Raw genomic sequence first — 20,327 nt, forward strand, 5'->3', positions numbered from 1 at the left:
GCTGCTGGTGGCCGCCCTGGAGGGGCCGGGCGCAGGGGCCGAAGAGCAGGGTCCCGGGCCCCCGCAGCTGCTGGTTAGCCGCTCGCTGCTGCGGCTGCTGGCCCTGGGCTCTGGGGCGTGGGTGCGGGCGCGGGCCGGGCGGCGGCCTCCGGCGCTGGGCTGGGCGCTGCTTGGCACCTCGCCGGGGCCTGGACTCGGACCGCGAGTCGGGCCGCTGCTGGTGCGACGCGGAGAGGCCCTGCCAGTGCCCGGACCGCGGGTGCTGGAGACGCGGCCGGCGTTGCAAGGGCTGCTGGGCCCGGGGACGCGGCTAGCTGTAACTGAGCTCCGTGGGCGGGCCAAACAGGGCCCGGAGGCTGGGGACAGCAGCCGGCCCCCACCCCCGCCCGTGGTGTCCTCCTTCGCGGTTAACCGCACAGTCCGGCAGGTCCGGGGAGTTCTGGGAGGGACTGGGGATTCACTGGAGGTAAGCCGGAGCTGCCTGCGCAGCCTGGGCCTCTTCCAGGGCGAATGGGTGTGGGTGAGCCGGGCGGGAGAGTCGTCGAGCACTTCCCAGCCACACTTGGCCAGGGTGCAGGTCCTAGAGCCTCGCTGGGACCTCTCTGAAAGACTGGGACCTGGCTCTGGGCAGCCCGGAGAGCCCCTCGCTGACGGAATGGCCCTGGTGCCTGCCACTCTGGCTTTTAATCTCGGCTGTGATCCCCTGGAAGTGGGAGAGCTCAGAATTCAGGTAGGATACAGGACTGAGGTCAGGAATGCTTCCACCTCCTTATTCCCTCTTCCTTACCTCAACTGAATTGAAAGAAAAGAGCTGTAGAATTTAGGTCCCTTACGCCTTAGATCTTAATGCCTCTTAGTCTTCTTTATCTATTTCCTGCAATCAAAATATAACCCTCCATGGTGTGGTGGTGCATGGGAAGGGATTTTCTCTATGCAGGGGAAAGGAGAGGCATCGTCAAATTACCAGGTATATACAGTCTATTAATCTACTCAATCAGTTGTTGAATTGCTGCAGGGTATTAGAATTGTACTAATATGGAGGATGATATTGCTTTTGCTCATGCTTATCCTTGACTTCAAATTCCTTCCTGTTCTTGTAGCCTCATCGGTTAAAATCCTACCATTCTTTCCTTTCAAAGCCCATCTAAAGATGCCATCTTCTCAAAGCCTTACATAATCTTACCACGTATTTAACTTGACTTCCTCCTATAGCGTTTATACCTTTCTTAGGGTATTTGCTTTCTGCCCTGTGATGATTATGTACTCTAATTCTCATATATTGTAAATTCCTTGAAGGGGAGGGCTCTTTATTATCTTGAGTGCCTAGTGTTAGGTTTTAATATTTTGTTGAATATACCCCAGAGAAGTTTTTGTTTCAAATTACTTCAAGAAGATCATTGTATTTGGGGGACAAATATAGTCTAATATTTAATGAGGCACCTAGATGTATGGTTTAGGCCTGCACTGTCCCATATGGAAGCCACTAGCCACATTATGGCTTTTTCAGTTAATTAAAACTAAATAAAATTAAAAACTCAGTTCTTTGGTTGCTTTAGTCTCCTCTCAAGTGCTCAATAGCACATGCAGATAACATCTCTGTCACTGTAGAAAGTTCTGTTAGATCATGCTGGCATAGCCAATTAGTGCTGTAAGATGTCAAGAAGTATATAAGATATGCATGAATGGGAGTCTGGTGTGGGTTTCCTTTTGAATGGAGGAAAAACCCTGGAGTCCTCAGACTGGAGCTCATTCAGCTGAACTAGTCTTTTCAGCTTTACTGAGATCATTCATATCTGTTTCCCACAGCCTGTTCAGAGTGTCCCCACTAACGTCCAGTTAATATCAATCCCAGTTTTTGCCTGGTGGCTACTCAAAGGGCTTGTGGGAATTGAGTGTCTTTACCACTTCACTGGCTCAGGGCCAACTTCAAGGTATCACAGAAAGATTCTTTTTACTGGGGAACTTTTTGGAGCCAGAGACAGAAATCTCTTCCAGGTGCCCATTAGAAGGAGAGGTTTCTGTTTCTAGGAAGCGATCTAGGTATTCAGCTCTGCTACCTTAGGTCTCCCCTCCCACAGGCCTGGTGGATAGAGGATGCAGATAGAAATATTGGCTGCTGAAGTGAAGGTAGGGCAGAGCCTGCCTCCTTGGCAGAAGGTTATAAGGTGGTGGTTCTTTCTCTAATAGAGGTACCTGGAAGGCTCCAGCACGCCTGAAGACAAAAGAAGCTGCTCAGTGCTCCCTGGGCCTCTGTTTGCCAAAGAGTTACACATCGAAATTGTGTCCTCTCCCCACTACAGCACTAATGGAAATTACGACCATGTTCTTTACCGGCACTTTCAGACACCCAGGTCAGCTGCCTCCCCCTTTCAAGAAGATAGCCGTGCACCCCGGTTGCTCTCCTCCTACTCCCTGCCTTAGATTCAGGTTCCACAGAGCCTTTGACTTTACAAAGCCACATTTTAGGCCGTGTTGCTGCTAGCTGCCTCTTGGTGTGGCAGGCAGTCCATAGAGGAGAAATTGGTACCATGAGCTGATCTGGACATTCTAAACCGAGAAACCTCTGAATTGAGAGGGCCCCCAAAGAGCCAGGGTCCAGCTTCACCCCCTCACGGCTCTCTGGTCCCCCTTTCCAGCCTCTCTGCCATCCCCTCCCCGTCCCCAGTTCATTCTAGGTCAGACGTTCTCTGGACAACTGCTTGGGATCTCTGGGTGGGCGGTAGCTCCCTGTGGTCTGCAGGTCAGGAGTGGACACGTGGGGATATGTCAGGCCCGTGTTCTTGACCTTCACTGTGAGCTGACCGGGGCCACTGCTGTGTTGCAGGGCAGTCCAAGAAGGGGATGTTCTGTGTGTGCCAACAGTTGGGCAAGTAGAGGTCCTGGAAGGAAGCCCAGAGAAACTGCCCAGGTACGCAGCTGCCTCCTGTCCTACAGCTGGGAGCCTTAGCCTGGGTGCAAGAGTCCTACGATCCCCTCCGCGCAAGTTGTGTGGAGTAGTTTTGTATATAAGAAACCTCTGTTGTTGTTGTCATGTATATTTTTCCAGAGAAAAGGCACATGCTTTCTTCAGGTTCTCAAATGGGTGCAGGACTGAAAGAAGATTAAGAGCCACTGCCTACTCCTTTTGGCAGGTGTTTTAGCCTCAACTTGTTGGGTGGTCATAGGTTAATGTAAAGCATTAAGTTTAAGAACCTAGACCAACATGAGACTCCTTGCTTTTCATCTCTCTCTCTCTCTTTTTTTTTTTTTCTTGCTTTTCATTCTCAACCACAGTGTTGTTTGGGACCAGGTTTCAGGCCACACCCAACATAAAGAGACCTCAGCTACGATTTTCTACCTTAACCGATGGCATGTGCGCATGCCGCTTTTCAATCCTATCTCCCAAAATGGGGGAAAGAGAGATTGTGCTGTTATTGAGAGGCCTTCCCTTTTGCCTTTTCCTCAATAAAGAGGAATGAAATGAGCCTGAACCAAGCACCCAAAACAGGGAGTCCATCCTTTTGCCACCCTGTAGACTCTGATCACAGGGGGTCCATGTAAAATGGTGATGCACAGAATTCAGAGACTGCTTTGGCTTTATGTGAAAGGGGAGCATGTGTAGCCTGATACCCCAGGACTGATTTGCTCTACAGATGTCCTAAGAGAACACCACTTGATAGACACACTAAGCCAGTGTTCAGGGGATTTCCGTGAGGTGATGGGACCAGCCTGAAGGGACTGAGGTTTAAGGGTTGGCATGCCCAAGGTCTCTGGCCTAGTCGGCTTGGGTCCTCTGCCAAGGCAGATGCCTTGTCTGGAGCACCTGATTCATACCCGGTCAATGTTCTGAGCTTGGTTCACTCGGGGCTGGGGTACTCAGATGAAGTGCCTGGTAGTGCCCTTTGTAACCCCATGTGATGCTCACAGCACCCCTTTAAGCTCTCCCAAATCAAGTCTACAACTGGGGCCTCGTTGAAAGTGCCAGGCTGGCACATATGAGTCACTCCCCACTTCTGCCTCCCATATTTAGTATAGCAAATTATCTATGAGCTAGCTCTCTGTAGGAAGCCTACAGAATGCCCACCCTTTGTACCTTCAAAGGAAAGCAGGCACGGGGCCCTTCTGAGAAAGACCAGCAAGTCTGTTCTGTTCCTGGATCTCTGCTGTTCCGGCCCTGTGGCGACCGGGCTCTCCTCTGGGTGCTGAGCACATGGTTCTTCCCCTGAGTAGGTCCTGGAAAGCAAGGTGGGCAGGTTGGTCTAAGGACAGATAGAGATGAGGGCTTTAGCCCTCCTCCCCCAGAGCTGGTAAGGAAAGCCCTGCTGGGAGGCTCCTGAGACCCCTGGAATGGAATTAGCCCTCCACAGTGCTTTTCCTCCTTGGATTCCATGCTTATCACATACACTATGACTCAGGATTGAGATTCCAGGTTATAGACCCACCCACTGTTCATGTATACTGATCAATAGTAAGACACAGTCTTCCTTATGTTCTAGTTTTTACCACAACAACTGCCTACCCTAATGAATCGGGAGAGTTCATAATCCCAGTCTGGTATGCTTCTCCCCTCCACCTTGAGTTATTCCCACATAATCCACTCTGCTGCCAGACTAAATAGCTTTATGACTGCAAGACACTGTGAGCAGGAATTTGCACTGATTGGAACTTCAAGAGGCCCAAGTCTGGGCCAAGTCATTGCCTTTCTACCTGAGTATTAAAGAGGAGAGTAGTTCATTTTTATCTGGAAGATTGGGCTAACTACTACCCTCTCCCCTCTTTGCACTCTGTAGGCTGAGTAGCCCTAATTCACTCTGACGCTAGCAGTGACTTGCATGGCCCCAGTTATGGCTGGGAGGGGGGGGCTTTGGAAAAAGCCTGAACCCCTCAGACCTATTGGAGCAGAATGGAGATGAAGCCGGAGCCCGTGAAATCCTTTTACTTTTTCCAAAGGAGAGAAAAATGCTAACTTAAAAAACTGAGATGGGGCACTGGGCTGGCTCAGTCTATAGAACATGCAATTCTTGATCTCGGGGTCATGAATTCAAGCCCCACGTGAGGTGTAGAGATTACTTTAAAAAATTGAGATACAATTCACATGCCATAAATCCACATGTTTGAGGTGCACAATTCAGTGGATTTTAGTAGATGCACAAGGTTATGCAACCAACACCACTATCTAATTCCAGAACACTTTCATCACCCCCAAGCCCCTGCTCATTAGCAGTCATCTGTACTCCCTCCATCCCTCAGCCCCCAGCAATTACCAATCTGTTGAATGGAATCATACAGTATGTGGGAGATACTGATTTTCAGAAGTTTCGAAGATCGTTCTAATGTGCAACCAAAATAGAGAATCATTAATCATTAGATGTCTTCAGTAAAGAATCTGCAATTAGGTTGTGTGGGTTATTGAATAAGAACCAATGGACCCTTCATGCTGAGGTTTTGGAAGGCCTTGGTAGGTATGAGTTTGAGGGGAAGACCGTAGTCTGAAGCCGGAGAAAATGGTCAGATGATCCTTGCTTAGTGCAGCTGCATCTTCTCCCATTGGAGTGGGTGGGTAGGCCATTCACCTGGAGAATCAAACCCCCAGGGACCCCCTCATGGTGGTCATGAGGGATGTAGAGGACAGTTATAGCGCCTGCCCTCAAAAATGCATCAGCCAGCCTGGGAGATGAGAAAGACCATTTGCTTGCTTTTTTTTTTTTTAAAGGAAGTCACATTTCCTCTTCCTATTTTTCTTTTAATGTTTTATTTATTTTTGAGAGAGAGAGAGAAAGCATGAGCAGGGGAGGATCAGAGAGAGAGAGGGAGACACGGAATCTGAAACAGGCGCCAGGCTCCGAGCCGGCAGTCAGCACAGAGCCCGATGTGGGGCTCGAACCCACGAACCGTGAGATCACGACCCGAGCCGAAGTCTAACGCTTAACCGACTGAGCCACCCAGGCGCCCCCCCATTTGCTTTCTTTTACCCCTACTCCTCTCCCCTTCCCCACCCCCTGGCATGTCAGTTACTCATGCTGCTCTTGCATTTGTCCCTGCTAGGGACCTCTATGATTGAGACAATCACCTCATCCTTAGGGAGGGGTGTATATGGGCTCTGGGTCTGGGGTTCATTGGGCTTCTTTCCTTCAGGTGGCGGGAAATGTTTTTTAAAGTGAAGAAAACCCTTGGGGAAGCTCTGGATGGGCCGACCAGCGCCTTCTTGGCAGATACTGCCCATACCTCCTTGTACTTGGTGAGAGGCCCTGGGGACCGGAGTAGACCTGGGGAAAGGAGCAGAAACAACTTCTAGACACTAAAGCTTCCTCCCACCTTTCACAGGTGGGTTCTACCCTGAGCCCTGTTCCAAGGCTCGCTTCAGGAGAATCCACTCCCTGGAACAGCTTATCTCCTCCAGGCCTGGAGGCCTTGGTGACTGAGCTCTGTGCTGCCCTGAAGCCTCGCCTCCAGCCAGGGTGAGTGAGGCCGCGGCCCCAGGGTGTGAGGAAAGCCTGCTCAGAACATCTCTGGATGGTCAGCGGGCTGGACAAGTAGTTCCTAATGCGCTGCCGAGAGTGGGATTGGGTGGACCTCCCTCAAACCAGTATGCCCGGGCCACTAGCCCATGTCCTTTCTGTAAGCAAATTCCTAGGCTTCTTTCTGGGGATAACCCCCATCCTCCAAGGTCAGCTGGGGAGGAAGACTCTACCTGAGACAGCTGTCTCTGAGTCTGCCCTTCCCCTTGGGGAGCCCACTAGCCATTGTGTCCTTCACCACCCTGGCCCCAAAGATTCAGTTCCTCATACCATTGGCCTAAGAGTAGACACAGACCCTTCCCTAATTCCTCGCCATTCCAGACCAGACGTAACAGTCAAGGCTTTATTGAAGGCACTGATGACAAGGGAATTGTCCTGGTGGGTGTGCTGCCTGCTCCCACCAGAGCACCACGGGTGGTAAGGGAAAGACAGCTTCACCATATGGAAACAGCGCTGGAGGAGGGGGGATGCCTCAAAACAAGAGAAACACCCTGTCTGCTTTCTAGATCTAAGGCTCCCTGTGTTACTGGGGACTCTTCACGTTGACCAGAATGGAGTAAACAGTGTCTGTTCTCTGATTGCAGAGGAGCCCTGTTGACGGGAACCAGCAGTGTCCTTCTCCGTGGTCCCCCGGGCAGTGGGAAGACCACAGCTGTCACTGCAGCCTGCAGCCGCCTCAGCCTCCACCTACTGAAGGTGAGGGTACCTGCAGAGTAGAACCCCAACCACATCTCCCTAGCCCAGATTCACCCTCTCCCCTCCCCACCCCCCACACGGTCTGGCCCCCACACCTCAGCCCAGCGGGCCAGTTGGTCAGGCAGATTCCCATGATTCACAACTACTAAGAGACTTTCAAACAGGGGTGTGAAGATTTTGATGGACAGTCCAGGGAATGAAGTTAGGGTAAAGAAGAGGTGGAACTTGGCCGGTGTCACCTCCTCCCTCATCCCCGCTCTCGAAAAAGAGATGGCCTGCCTCTTCTGGCTCCACTCCCCGCCATTCCCGCCTCAGTCACAGCTGCCCTGTGCTCACACACCACCGGGGCCTCCTCCCCAGGTGCCCTGCTCCAGCCTCTGTGCAGACAGTAGCGGGGCCGTGGAGACAAAATTGCAGGCCGTCTTCTCCCGGGCCCGGCGCTGCCGGCCTGTGGTTCTGTTGCTGACAGCCGTGGACCTTCTGGGTCGGGACCGTGATGGGCTAGGTGAGGACGCCCGTGTGGTGGCCACCCTGCGTCACCTCCTCCTCGATGAGGACCCCCTCACCAGGTATTCTACAGAGCCGGGTCTGTAAAGGGGCTGTGCCCAGCCCCCACATCTCTCTTCAGCCTTTTGTGTCTGTTCCTCAACCGCTTCTCAGACATCCCGCCCCTTTGGCTGTTCTCCAGCCGGCCCTGAGCTGAGGAGCTTACAGTATTCAGAGGGAGGAGGATGTGGTCCCTAGTATTTCGTGGGGAGCACTAGGTGGGAGAAAAAGCACAGCCTCTACCCTCAGTGAGCTCCCTGTGTGAGGGGGGAAGCACAGGAGCCCCTCTCAAGGCATGCCCATGGAGCCCCATCCCGGAAGCTTTAGGGCGCTCGCCCCCCTCGGCCAGCCCAGGACCCCCCCCCCCTCCCTGCCCCACTGCACCAGCCTCCTGACAGGACAGTGTCAGGCATCCTCGCCCTCAGCACCCGCTCTGTCCGCAGCTGCCCGCCGCTGATGGTTGTGGCCACCACGAGCAAGGCCCAGGACCTGCCTGCCGACGTGCAGATGGCATTTCCTCACGAGCTGGAGGTGCCTGTGCTGTCAGAGGGGCAGCGGCTCAGTGTCCTGCGGGCCCTCACTGCCCACCTCCCGCTGGGCCAAGAGGTGAACCTGCCACAGCTGGCCCGGCGGTGTGCGGTGAGTACGGAGGCAGGCCACGGGCCTCCCCGCCTTCTCTGCCACGGGGGTCCTGTCCGGCTGCCCTGCAAGTGAGGGTAGAGAACCCTGAGGCTTCAACCGCGGGCCTCTGCGTGGGCCGGGGGACTGGCCCCCTGAGGGTTCCTGCCTACCGTGGTCTGCTCATGGGTCCTTTCCTGCGGTTCCCTAGGGCTTTGTGGTAGGGGATCTCTATGCCCTTTTGACCCACAGCAGCCGGGCAGCCTGTACCCGGATCAAGAACTTGGGGTAAGGAACCTGGGCACAGGAGGGAAAAGGAGGCAAGAGGAATTCTGGGTGGGTGGGGGCTGGGGGAGAGGAACCGGGACCCCGATGGGAAGGATGCTGCACGTCAGGTCCTCCAGAGGCCTTCCCGGGCTTCTCTTTGCAGCTCAGCAGGCGGCTTGAGTGAGGAGGATGAGGGGGAGCTGTGCGCCGCTGGCTTTCCCCTCTTGGCCGAGGATTTCGGGCAGGCCCTGGAGCAGCTGCAGGCAGCTCACTCCCAGGCCATTGGAGCCCCCAAGGTAGAGCCTCCAGGTCCTTGGAGGTAGGACAGCCGCTCTCTCCACCACCATATCCCCAACCACGCCCTTTCCGTCTCCTAGATCCCCTCCGTGTCCTGGCATGATGTGGGCGGGCTGCAGGAGGTGAAGAAGGAGATTCTGGAGACCATTCAGCTCCCTCTAGAGCACCCAGAGCTGCTGAGCCTGGGCCTGAGGCGCTCGGGCCTTCTGCTCCATGGGCCGCCTGGCACTGGCAAGACCCTCCTGGCCAAGGCAGTAGCCACCGAATGCAGCCTTACGTTCCTCAGGTGGCGAGGGGGGGTGTGGAAGGGATGGTGGGCAAACCGGGGGCTGCATCAGGCTGGCCGGCAGGAGGGGCTGGCTGAGAGGTCATTTGTGCATTTACTCATCTGACAGATATTCTCTCCTTCAGCGTGAAGGGGCCCGAGCTGATCAACATGTATGTGGGCCAAAGCGAGGAGAATGTGCGGGAAGGTGAGTGGGTGAGGAGGGGCCCAGCTTCTAGCCCTTCCCAAACCCCGATGGCCCTTGTGCTGCCCACCACCATCCCAGGCGGCTCTTGGTCTTTCCTAAGTCTCATGGTCTTTTCCACAAAGGACCTGCCCAGAATCCCCGAGTAATGAATTGTCACACCTGGCTTTCCCTCCCCAATCTCCGGACTTCAGCCCCACCTGAGGCTCTCCCTCCCGTGTGTCCCTTTCTCTCCTCAGTGTTCGCCAGGGCCAGGGCTGCGGCTCCATGCATTATCTTCTTTGATGAACTAGACTCCCTGGCTCCAAGCCGGGGGCGAAGTGGAGACTCTGGAGGTGTGATGGACAGGTGGGGGTCTGAGCCACGATGGGGTGTGGGGCCCAAGACAGAGGGACGGGAGGCAGGTTGCAACAGTCTTCAGCACCCAAAGAGGTCCTGGGTGGGGGACGTTGAGGGGAATGGGGGGCCTGCCTGGAGGGGTATACAGGGCACAGCCGGGCAGGTGGCCCTGTGGAGACCTCCCACCACCGGGAGGGCAGGGGCTGAGGAAGGCCCAGGGACTCTCCTGCCTTCATGTCCTCATTTGCAGGGTGGTGTCTCAGCTCCTGGCCGAGCTGGATGGGCTTCACAGCACTCGAGACGTGTTTGTGATTGGGGCCACCAACAGACCAGACCTCCTGGACCCTGCCCTTCTGCGGCCTGGCAGGTGTGCACCTTGTACCTCTCACCTCTACCGGGCCCACTGGGGTCTGTCCCCTGACCCCCCGCCTGTGCCTCCTCCACCCTCATGCTGGGTTCCCTGACCCTAATGCCCACCTATTTCCCTAAAGATTTGACAAGCTGGTGTTTGTGGGGGTGAGCGAGGACCGCGCCTCCCAGCTACGTGTTCTGAGTGCCATCACGCGCAAGTACGCCTGTTAGGGGGAGGCTCCCAGAGGGCTTGGGCCTTGGGCCGGTCAGGGGATAAATGCAACATGCAGAATGACCTGGTCAGGGATGCCTCCTGACGCCAGGTAAAACCGTTTCTTTCCTTTCCTGTATCTGCACAACAGATTCAAGCTAGAGCCCTCTGTGAGCTTGGTGAGCGTGCTGGATCGCTGCCCTCCCCAGCTGACGGGCGCAGACCTCTACTCCCTCTGCTCTGATGCCATGACAGCTGCCCTCAAACGCAGGGTTCGGGACCTGGAGGAAGGTGAGCCATTTGCAAGCCCCCAGAGGTCAACCAAAGAGCAAATGGGAACCAGGCCTGGTCCTAAGATCTCAGAGGAGGGTCTGTTGACTTTTGGGGGACTCTGGGCAAGAAGATGCCCAACCCAGGGCTCCGCCCTCCTCAGACATAAACCACGGCCTCTGTTGCCCCCTGTCACACCTCAGGGCTGGAGCCCGGAAGCTCAGCACTGCTTCTCACCATGGAGGACCTGCTGCAGGCCGCTGCCCGGCTGCAGCCCTCGGTCAGCGAGCAGGAGCTGCTCCGGTACAAGCGCATCCAGCGCAAGTTTGCCGCCTGCTAGGAGCCTCCTGCAATCCAGGACCCTGCTCACAGTGGCTAAAGGTACTTAGGTATCCCCACAGAGACCTGAGAGAGCAAGGGGCTCTTTCCCAGCGTGCTGCTGTTGCACCCAAAGTCGGCCTACCTCCAGGAGATACCCTAGGTGCCGAGGAGCCCCGCAAGAGCTCAAAGGGCATCATTCCCTGCCTACCTGTTCGTCCTGCCAGGCCCAGCTCCAGCTCCAAGACTAAAGAGGCTCTGCTCAGAAGAAGGGGCTCGGGCCTAGAGTTCTGGGGATGGGGCACCCAGAGAGTCCAATCTTGGCTGAAAATAAAACACATGCTGCCCCCTGCTGGTTGTGGTCTGAAAGGGCGTCATGGGGAAGAGCAAGATTGTGGAAGGAGTGGGCCCCAGGGGAGAACAGGAGGGCCCCACAGGATCCTTCTGATATGAACACCAGGCATGCAGGAACTGAAAAAGGCACAGACTATATTGCTCACACTTCCATTTGCCTGAACCCAAATCCCTGTAGCCCCAGCAGCAGTCTGCCCCTCCCCACACCCCGAGGGTCTGCCGGGGCGGGAGGAGGGGGGGATTGGCTAAGCTTGGTATGGGGCTGCCAGTCTCCACCTCCCCAGACAGATCTGGGAGTGCCTGGGCAGACGGTTGTAGGAGGAGAGGCCATGCTCAGCACTCAGTCCGTCCTCTTGAGCACATGGATGAAATAGCAAGGGATGTAGGCCTGGCCAGGCTTGTAAGGCTTGAAGTCACCCAGGACGCTGTGCTGGCATTTGCCCCCGAAGGCTGCTCGGAGCAACTCCGTGAAGGAAGCCAAACAGTGTGGGTAGTAGGAGAGCCGGAACTTACTGTAACAGAGCCGCCAACCAATCATGAGGGCCAGTGGCCTCGGCACCACCCCTCCTCACCCCTGCCCAAGCCGCGTGGGTACCTCAAACCAGGAGAACCATCCTGGCCAGCCCCCGGCACCTGCACCGTGTAGTCCAGGGTCACCATGTGGGCCTTGTTGTTCACTGTCAGCACCGATGTTGTGATGTCCTTGGTCAAGTCACTCTGTAGGTGGCGACGCAGGCTGCATTAGCCTCTGCAACCACTGTGGGGCCCGGACCACAGGATCACACCCCCCACTGTGGGACCCCCACCCCCAGGGGCCCCACCTTATAGTAGATGTTCTTCCCTGGGGGTGCACAGCCTGTGCTGAGGATGTGGTCGTAGTTGCGATGATCGATGACCAGCAGGCCCCCAGACCGCACCATGCTCGCGATGTTCCTCAGTGCCAGTCGGTGCTCACTCTGGTCTCCTGAGCTCCGGGCAGGGGCAGAGAGGCTGCATCTGCCAGGGCTCTGAGCCCCAGTCTCCCTCCCATCTTTCTCCTCCCCAGGGATACAGATGCCAAGGCAGAGAGGAGCAGAAAACAGAGTCTGCCCTGTCAGGAGAGCGGGCACCCAGGGGTCTGCGGAAAGGAGCCTAGCTCAAAGCAAGAGCCATGCCCAAGGCCACACACCCTCTCTCACCTCTGCAGTCTGGCAAGTGGGCAAAACTATTGCCAAGGCAGATGACAGCATCAAAGCCGCCCCCTGGTGGCTGGGGCACATCTTTGTCCAGAGTCATCCAGTTGGCTTCTTCAATGACTGGGACCAGGAAGGAGGAGAGGGATCAGGGTGGCACCATGGCCCCAGCAGCACTCACCTCCACCAAGTGCGACCCTGCCTCAGTTTCCCCTTCAAGACACACAGGGATTCCCTACCCAGTTAGAGAGAGGAGATCGCTATGGACCTGCGAGAGTGAAAGGGAGGAGGAAGCCAGGGTTGGGAAGAATGGCTCTGTGCTTCTGGGTGTTTATTTGGGAGGAGGGAGAAGACTCATGACCAGAAACCTCATTCTGGTGCGCAAGCCTCCCTTCCCAGGGAAATGAAAGCGATTTTGGTGTCTCCTTAAGGAAAACAAAGCACCCCAGCACAGGAGCTGTAGGAGCCCAGGGCAGAGAGTCCCGAGTCCCTGGGGGCTGGGTGGAGAGGGCCTGACTGGGCCTGCATACCCCACTTGTCGAAGGCCGGTTCATGCCGCCGGTTCCAGCGCTCTTTAAGCGCGTACTTCAGCATCTTGTCACTGGCATCCACACTGGTCACGGTGAAGCCCTCTTCCACCAGCATGATGGAGTCCACCCTGCGCAGAGTCAGAGACCAGAGGCCAAGAGGGGCAGTCAGGGGGTCCGGGAAGGCGAGGAGGCCCTGTGCGGGGCACTTCTGTCTCCTCCACTCTTGAGACCATGGCTCTCCTTCCTCTCCTTAGGCCTTCTCCACTGACCTCAAATGACCTGGCAAATCGATTTATCACCAGGTAGCAAATTCAGGGTTTTGGTTTCTAGCATCTCTTCAGAGCCGGGCACTCAATAAATGTGCTAGAATCCTCATGGCAACCCCGTGAGGTAGACAGTGTTATCCCCACTTGAGAGATGGGGCAAAGAGGCTCCTGGAATTTAGGAACCTGTGCAGAGGAGGTAGTACAGCATGGTGGTTTGTCTGAATCTCCTCTCCACTAGGTAGAGGGCCTTCCCTCCTCTGATTTCCACAACTGTAAATGGGGTTCACTCCTGACCCCATGAGGTTGTGTGAGGATCTTAAAAACGGATGTATCAAAAGCTCCTGGCACAGCGCGACGCGCGGGCAAATATTGAACAAATGTTAACTGTTAGCACTGCCCAAGGCCATCACTCGGGAGCAATTCTGCAGCCAGGACCCGAGCCAGGACCCGGTCTGGCTCGCCGCTGCCCTCCCCGGCCAACCGGCAGGTCCCACCCTGCGTCCCCACCCTGCGGTGCCTACACGCCCCCTCTCACCCTGGGTGTCTTCAGCCCCTCCTCCCGTCCGCTCTGCTCCTTCGTCCCGCCCCCCGGCCGGCCGCGGGTCGCAGGTAGAGGCTGCCGGACCAACCCGGCCGAGGTCCCCCACACCCACCCCCTCCAAAGCCGACCCAGCGGCTCCCTGGCCCCCTGCCCCGGCTCACCCGGTGCCGCAGGCCACGTCGAGCACCCGCTGGCAGCCGTGCTGGCGCAGCAGCCCGAGCAGCCAGGCCTTGTACTCNTGCCGCCTCTCCGTCCGCGTACTGGTCCGGGAGCCCTTCGGCCGCCACCCCCAGGGAGCGGGTGCGGTACACACTGTCCACCATCGTGCAGCGTGCCTGGCTCCGCGGCCGCCGGCTCCGCATTTATAGTACGGCCCTGCCCGAGGCCGAGCCGCCCCACCTGTCCAATGGCAGGTGAGCGCGGGGACACGCCCCTGCGGGGCTCCCAGCGGCCGGGAGCGCGCAGCTGGGAGATTTGGAGCAGCCCTTCTGGCCGGCGGGAAGATCTAGCCCTCTGGGCGATCCCGTGGCGGGAAAGGGCCCTTCCAGCCCTCTACTCTCTTAAGCCGGTCTCAGGAGGACTGGGGAGGGGCAAGAAGAGGTGGGAACTGTGAGATCGCCCACTCCACCCCTACCCAAGCTGTGGGGGGAAAAGGAAGCTCCACAGTCCACAGGGAGCTCAGCGCCAGGGACTGGACCGTCCCCAGAGAAAGAATTAGCATATCTAAAGAATCTTCCAGCTGAAAGAGGGCCTGGTCAGCCAGAAAAGGGATGAATAGGGAATAACTGGGGATAATGCTAGTCTGGCCACCCAAGTTCAAGAGCAGTTCTAGCCCATCGGTCCTGGAGGTGCCGCATCAAGCATTTCCCTGAGCCGCGTCATGTGGAGTCAGGCCTTTCCTCCCAATGCTACACCGACTGGCATGTTTCTTAAAGCGCTTTCTGCTGTTTGAGGCCCCTGTTCGATCCCCAGCATTTCTACCAAAAAAAGAAAATTTTTTTTAAACACTTTTTAAAGATTTTTTTTTTTTCAAATATTTTTTTATGGAATCCTGGACATCTTTTTTTTTTTTTTTAACGTTTATTTATCATTGAGAGACAGAGACAGAGCATGATCATGGGAGGGCCAGAGAGAGAGGGAGACACGGAATCCGAAGCAGGCTCCAGGCTCTGAGTTGGCTGTCAGCACAGAGCCCGATACGGGGTTCGAACCCACAGACCAGGAGATCATGACCTGAGCTGAAGTCGGATGCTTAACCGACTGAGCCACTCAATCACCCCAATTTTACTTTTTTAAACACTATGTGCTTTCCATGGAGGTACCCACAGGGTGGGAAGTCCAGGGTTGGGGGTGGAAGTGCTCCATGCCCTTGCTGTGATGTTCGCTGTCGCTTCATAAATTGGCCCTTTGGTTTGGTTATACATCTAGCCTTCTTCCTCAAAGCAGAAGTTCTTTTCCTAGGACACGACACTGGACTGAGGTGGATTTGGCAATATGATACCACCCAGTGAAGCCCAAGACAGCGAGAACAGCCTTCCCCACCTACCTTTGTTTGTCTGGCTTCAGAAAGAGCTAAGTATAGAGTTTAGAACAAAGGAGGCTCCCCTCCTCTCCCTCTTTTATTAGCTGTAGAATCTGGGAGCTGGGGGAACCCCAAAGATCATATAATCATTTTTTAAGTTTATATATTTATTTTTGAGAGGGGGAGGAGCACAGAGAGGAGAGAGAGAATCCCAAGCGGGCTCCATGCTGTCAGTGCAGAGCCTGACTCTGTACTGGATCTTATGAACCTCGGGATCACAAGCTCAGCCAAAATCAAGAGTTGGTTGCTTAACAGACTGAGCCATTTAGGCGCCTCCCATTTTTTTTAATTTAAGTAATCTCTACACCCAACATGGGGCTCATACTCATTACCCTGAGATCAAGAGTCACATGCTCCTCCAATGGAGCCAGGCAGGCTCCCATTTGTAGCACACAGACTGCCTCAAATGAGCCTGTCTTGCCCAAGTAATGGAGTCTTGTGCTCATGCTGACCCTACAAACAGGTTTTTGGCAACAGACTCAGAAAGGCACAGTACTGGGAGTTATAAATAAATAGATAAGTGGCCTAGGGCAATTTATTATTTTTTTCCCTTACTATTGATTTCTTTTCCATTTACTTAAAAAAAATTTTGTTAATGTTTATTTTTGATTGAGAGAGACAGAGCGTAAGCAGGAGAGGAGCAGAGTGAGAGGGAGACACAGAATCTGAAGCAGCCTCCAGGCCCTGAGCTGTCACCACAGAGCTGGACACAGGGCTTGAACCCACAAACTGTGAGATCATGACCTGAGCCGAAGTTGGACATTTAACCCACTGAGCCACTCAGATGCCCTCTTTTCCATTTACTTTTTGCCTTTTAACTCTCTCTGAATGCATCTGAGGTAAGCCTGGGATTTTCTCAGGGCTCAAAATGCTGCTGGGAAATGTCCCCTTTAGGGACACCTGGGTGGCTCAGAGGTTAAGCTTTTGACTTTTGTTCTCAGCTCAGGTCTTGATCTCAGCGTCATGAACTCAAGCCCCATGTTGGACTTTAGAAAGACCAGGACAATCATGTCAATAGGTCACAAGGTTTACCCAACTCTTTGGGTCTCAATACTTAGAGACTAGTATTCTTGTGATTTGGAATACTTTCTTCTCCTGATATTTACACAAATAATAGTGCATCCTGAAAGAAAGGCATTGATTTGTAAATTTAGACATCTTTGCACACTCTTTCATTTAGAAACCGCCATTCAAAGACATTGACTCCAGAGCTCTTCTGTAAAACTGGCTCCCGAAAAAAGCATTTTGATTTTGTTCTTACCTAGAAGGAGAAAAAGGAAAAAAATTACCTAGAACAATTGTTTAAGAATCCTGCTTTCGCAGGCACCTGGGTGGCTCAGTTGGTTAAGTGTCCATCTCTTGGTTTCAGCTCAGGTTATGATCTCACGGGTTCGTGGGTTTGAGCCTGGCGTCGGGCTCAGCGCTGGCAGCCCAGAGCCTGCTTGGTATTCTCTCTCTCTCTCGCTCTCGCTCTCGCTCTTGCTCTCTCTGCCCCTTCCCTACTCGTGCTGTCTCTGTCTCTCAAAATAAATAAAAAATTTTTTTAATAATAAAAAAGTTTTAAAAATCTTGCTTTTTGTTTTAATGTAACATGACCCCCCACTCCCTCTTCCCCAAGAACTTTTTCTTGTACAAAAGCTTTTTTAGCTGTTTTTTTCCTTTCCTGTTTTAAAACAAAGTTTTTTGAATTTTTTGGCATAATGCACACCTCTGAATGTTTGCATAGCATTTTTGTGACTGGTTTGCAGCCTTTGGAGGCTAAAGGCCGTACCCTCCATACTGATAAGGAATTTTATTTAAATATTTGGTTTTTATTGACATACTGATGCTTGCGAATTTGAAGAAACATAGAGTTTTACCCACAGGCTTATAATATGATTCTTTTAAAATAATACGAATACTGGTGGTAAATTTGAATTAAAAAATTATAGGTTGTGAGTAGCTTATAAGTGTACTTTCCATTTGAAAATAAGATTTTTGGTATGAAGTCAATAAGGGTATGATTTCTTTCTCATCCAGAGGCATTTAAAAAAATGTCAACATCATAAAGCATATGAAATTTCATGGACCTTTTTAACTACCCAAAGCTTATTTTCTTCTCTTGACCTTAAATTACTTGGTCTTAAGCATGCTTTCAATGGCCACACTGAATAGATGTGTTATGACTTTTTTAACCATTCCCCAAGTTCTGAGTGTTTAAATTGCTCCCGCAATTTTTCAAGAGAGTGAACACTTGGATAATTATGATCAAATCATGTTCCAAATGGAATTTTTCTATTAATTGATACGGAAACAAATGTTTGTTTCAACTCTTCTCTACACAAAAATATTATTCTTTGATATTTTACTAGTTAGAAGATTATAACTAATTTCTGTAGTCTTCTTTAATTGCCAACAAAATGTACCAAGTATTTGCAGTCCTTCATCTCTAAATTGTCCATGTCCTCTACCCACTGAAATATATTGAAACTGCCTTTTGTTTTACGTGCTAGGTCTGATGAGTTTTAGAGAAACAAATGTGAGGCCCTGGGCCATGGAAGAGAAGATTCCAGAATATAAATTAATTTACAGTTTGACTTAACTGAAAATAAGAATAGGTGATATTTTTATTTTTAAAAGTTTATTTAGTTTTAAGAGAGAGAGAGATAGCAAGTGGGGAAGGGCAGAGGGAGGGGGACAGAGGATCTGAGGTGGGCTCTGTGCTGACAGCAGCAAGCCCAATGTGGGGCTCGAGCTTACAAACTGTGAGATCATAACCTGAGCCAAATTCGGATGTTCAACTGACTGAGTCACCCAGATGCCCGTGATATTTTTAATATGCGGTACTTATTTGGCATTAGCTGAAAAGCATAAATTCTTCATCCCCAGATGTGTGATGTTTGCAAAAAGACTGTAGCTTGGGAATATGGCTGCAACCAGACAAACTCCCAAGCTATTCCAATTTGAGGACACATTAAAATTCTAGAATGGTGAAGTATTCATGTACAGTAACTACAAATGGAAAGCATCCTGTTTTTGTTTAGATTCAGAACAGGTAAAATTAATATTTTGGATGATGGACACTAATTTCTAAACTCCAGTCCAAGGCTCTGGAAAAAAACTCTTGTCTATGGGGTGCCTGGGTGGCTCTGTCTGACTCTTAATCTCAGCTCCGGTCATGAATTCACGGTCCATGAGTTTGAGCCTCGTGTCAGACTCAGTGCTGATAGTGCAGAGCTTGCTTGGGATTCTCTCTCTGCCTCGCCCCCACTTGCATGTGTGTGCACATGCACCAGTGCGCTCGCTCGCTCGCTCTCTCTCTCTCTCTCTCTCGTCTGCTGGCTATGTCTACCCAGATGGAACACTAGGATGCTGGGGGGAGGGGAGGGAAGCCACCCACCCACATGGACTCTGTTAGCAGATGTATCACCGGATACCTTTTTGAACTTTTTGATACACCATATAAAGCAGACTTAATCTGCTTTAATGAAGTCCTGTTAAAACTCAGGCAATGACAGATGTTGGCGAGGATGTACAGAAAGAGGAACCCTTTTGCACTGCCCTTTCGAAGGGGCACATGCACCCCAATGTTTATAGCAGCACTATCGACAATAGCCAAAGCATGGAAAGAGCCCAAATGTCCATCAACTGATGAATGGATAAAGAAGATGTGGCATATACACAAAATGGAATGTTACTCAGCAATCGAAATGAAATCTTGCCATTTGCAGTAACGTGGATGGAACTAGAGGGTATTAAGCTAAATGAAATTAGAAGAGAAAGACACATATCATGACTTCACTCATATGTGGAATTTAAGAGACAAAACAGGTGAACATAAGGGAAGGGAAGCAAAAATAGTATAAAAGCAGGAAGGGGAACCAAATGTAAGAGACTCTTAAATACAGAGAACAAATTGACGGTTGCTGCAGGGGTGCTGGGTGGGGGGATGGATTAAATGGGCAAGGGGCATTGAGGAGGGCACTTGTTGGGTTGAGCACTGGGTGTTAAACGTAGGTGATGAATCATCGGATTCTACTCCTGAGATCATTATTGCACTATATGCTAACTAACTTGGATATAGACAAAATAAAACAAAAACAACATGAATGAACTTTGAAGACATGCTGAGTGAAATAAGCCAGTCACAAAAAGACAAGTACTGTATGATTCCACTTGTATGAGGTATGCAGAGTAGTCAAAGTCATGAAGACAGAAAGTGAGACTGTGGTGAGGAGGGCCAGGGAGGGGAGAGGAGGAGCCCTTTAATGGGTACAGAGTATCTGTTTTGTAAAAGGAGTCTGGAGAATGATTGCTCAGCAAGGTGAATGTGCTTCATGCTATGAATTGTACACTCAAGACTGGTTACTATGGTAAATTTTATATTTATGTGTTAATATGGTAAGTTTCATATTTATGTGTATTTTCCAATTTTTTTTAAATTAAAAAATGTTTTAAATATTAAAAAAAAAAAGTCCTGTTAAGCGAGCGTGAAATTGGTCTCTACATCACTGGACTGCAGCACTAATTAATGGAGAAGGAATTCCAGCCATGTGTAAGAAGAGAAGCTTTCTTTGGCCATTTCACACTTTGTTAAAAGTCATTTTAAGGTGTGCTAATGTCCAATAAGATCTCTTCGGGGTACGCCAATCTGCTTGCTGAGCTTCCACATAAAAATTATATACTGTTTAAGCCCTGGCAGCACGCTAAATAAGCACTGCTCATTGAAACGGGAGACTTACACCTGCTGTCATGTCTTGATGAGATGAACAGTAAAACACAGGCCACTTTGGTAAGTAATTCCTAACAAGGTAAAATCTAGCTTTTTCAGTGTCTTTTTGGTTTTGTTCCCCTTTTTGGACTGCAAACCTTTTATCTTTTTGGGGGGTTGGTGGTGACTGGAGGTGTTGCCACCCCTGGAATTGCTGATGGAGGCAGCCTGCTTCTCTCCCCTCTCGATGCGCAACAACACTTCCTTATAAAGAGTCACAATCATTTTCTTTTATTTTTTAAAAAATGTTTT

The 20,327-nt window shown here is 52.0% G+C and overlaps 2 protein-coding genes across 2 annotated transcripts in view; one reads left to right on the top strand and one right to left on the bottom strand.

Annotated features, from left to right (window-relative positions):
• The window catches only part of PEX6 (peroxisomal biogenesis factor 6), an 11,502-nt gene extending 276 nt beyond the window's left edge, over nucleotides 1-11,226 (top strand). The window contains exons 2-18 of the mRNA XM_077764939.1: nucleotides 1-730; nucleotides 2,188-2,351; nucleotides 2,825-2,908; nucleotides 6,115-6,217; nucleotides 6,304-6,437; nucleotides 7,082-7,193; nucleotides 7,554-7,762; nucleotides 8,183-8,378; nucleotides 8,569-8,645; nucleotides 8,788-8,920; nucleotides 9,002-9,207; nucleotides 9,333-9,394; nucleotides 9,631-9,739; nucleotides 9,981-10,097; nucleotides 10,222-10,299; nucleotides 10,444-10,583; nucleotides 10,766-11,226. Of these exons, the coding sequence (XP_077621065.1) occupies nucleotides 1-730; nucleotides 2,188-2,351; nucleotides 2,825-2,908; nucleotides 6,115-6,217; nucleotides 6,304-6,437; nucleotides 7,082-7,193; nucleotides 7,554-7,762; nucleotides 8,183-8,378; nucleotides 8,569-8,645; nucleotides 8,788-8,920; nucleotides 9,002-9,207; nucleotides 9,333-9,394; nucleotides 9,631-9,739; nucleotides 9,981-10,097; nucleotides 10,222-10,299; nucleotides 10,444-10,583; nucleotides 10,766-10,902 (2,791 nt within the window). The 3' untranslated portion in view covers nucleotides 10,903-11,226. The remainder of the gene's footprint in view (nucleotides 731-2,187; nucleotides 2,352-2,824; nucleotides 2,909-6,114; nucleotides 6,218-6,303; nucleotides 6,438-7,081; nucleotides 7,194-7,553; nucleotides 7,763-8,182; nucleotides 8,379-8,568; nucleotides 8,646-8,787; nucleotides 8,921-9,001; nucleotides 9,208-9,332; nucleotides 9,395-9,630; nucleotides 9,740-9,980; nucleotides 10,098-10,221; nucleotides 10,300-10,443; nucleotides 10,584-10,765) is intronic.
• Nucleotides 11,227-11,352: 126 nt separating this feature from the next.
• On the bottom strand, nucleotides 11,353-14,099 carry GNMT (glycine N-methyltransferase). The gene is given in 7 exon segments (XM_077764783.1): nucleotides 11,353-11,746; nucleotides 11,830-11,951; nucleotides 12,056-12,198; nucleotides 12,413-12,529; nucleotides 12,937-13,064; nucleotides 13,905-13,982; nucleotides 13,984-14,099. Coding segments are annotated over 7 exon segments (843 nt in total). The 5' UTR covers nucleotides 14,067-14,099; the 3' UTR covers nucleotides 11,353-11,574.
• Between the last annotated feature and the right edge of the window lie 6,228 nt (nucleotides 14,100-20,327).

This window comes from Crocuta crocuta, unplaced genomic scaffold, assembly GCF_008692635.1.
Source record: "Crocuta crocuta isolate KB4526 unplaced genomic scaffold, BGI_CrCroc_1.0 scaffold44, whole genome shotgun sequence".
In the NCBI taxonomy this organism is placed as follows: domain Eukaryota; kingdom Metazoa; phylum Chordata; class Mammalia; order Carnivora; family Hyaenidae; genus Crocuta; species Crocuta crocuta.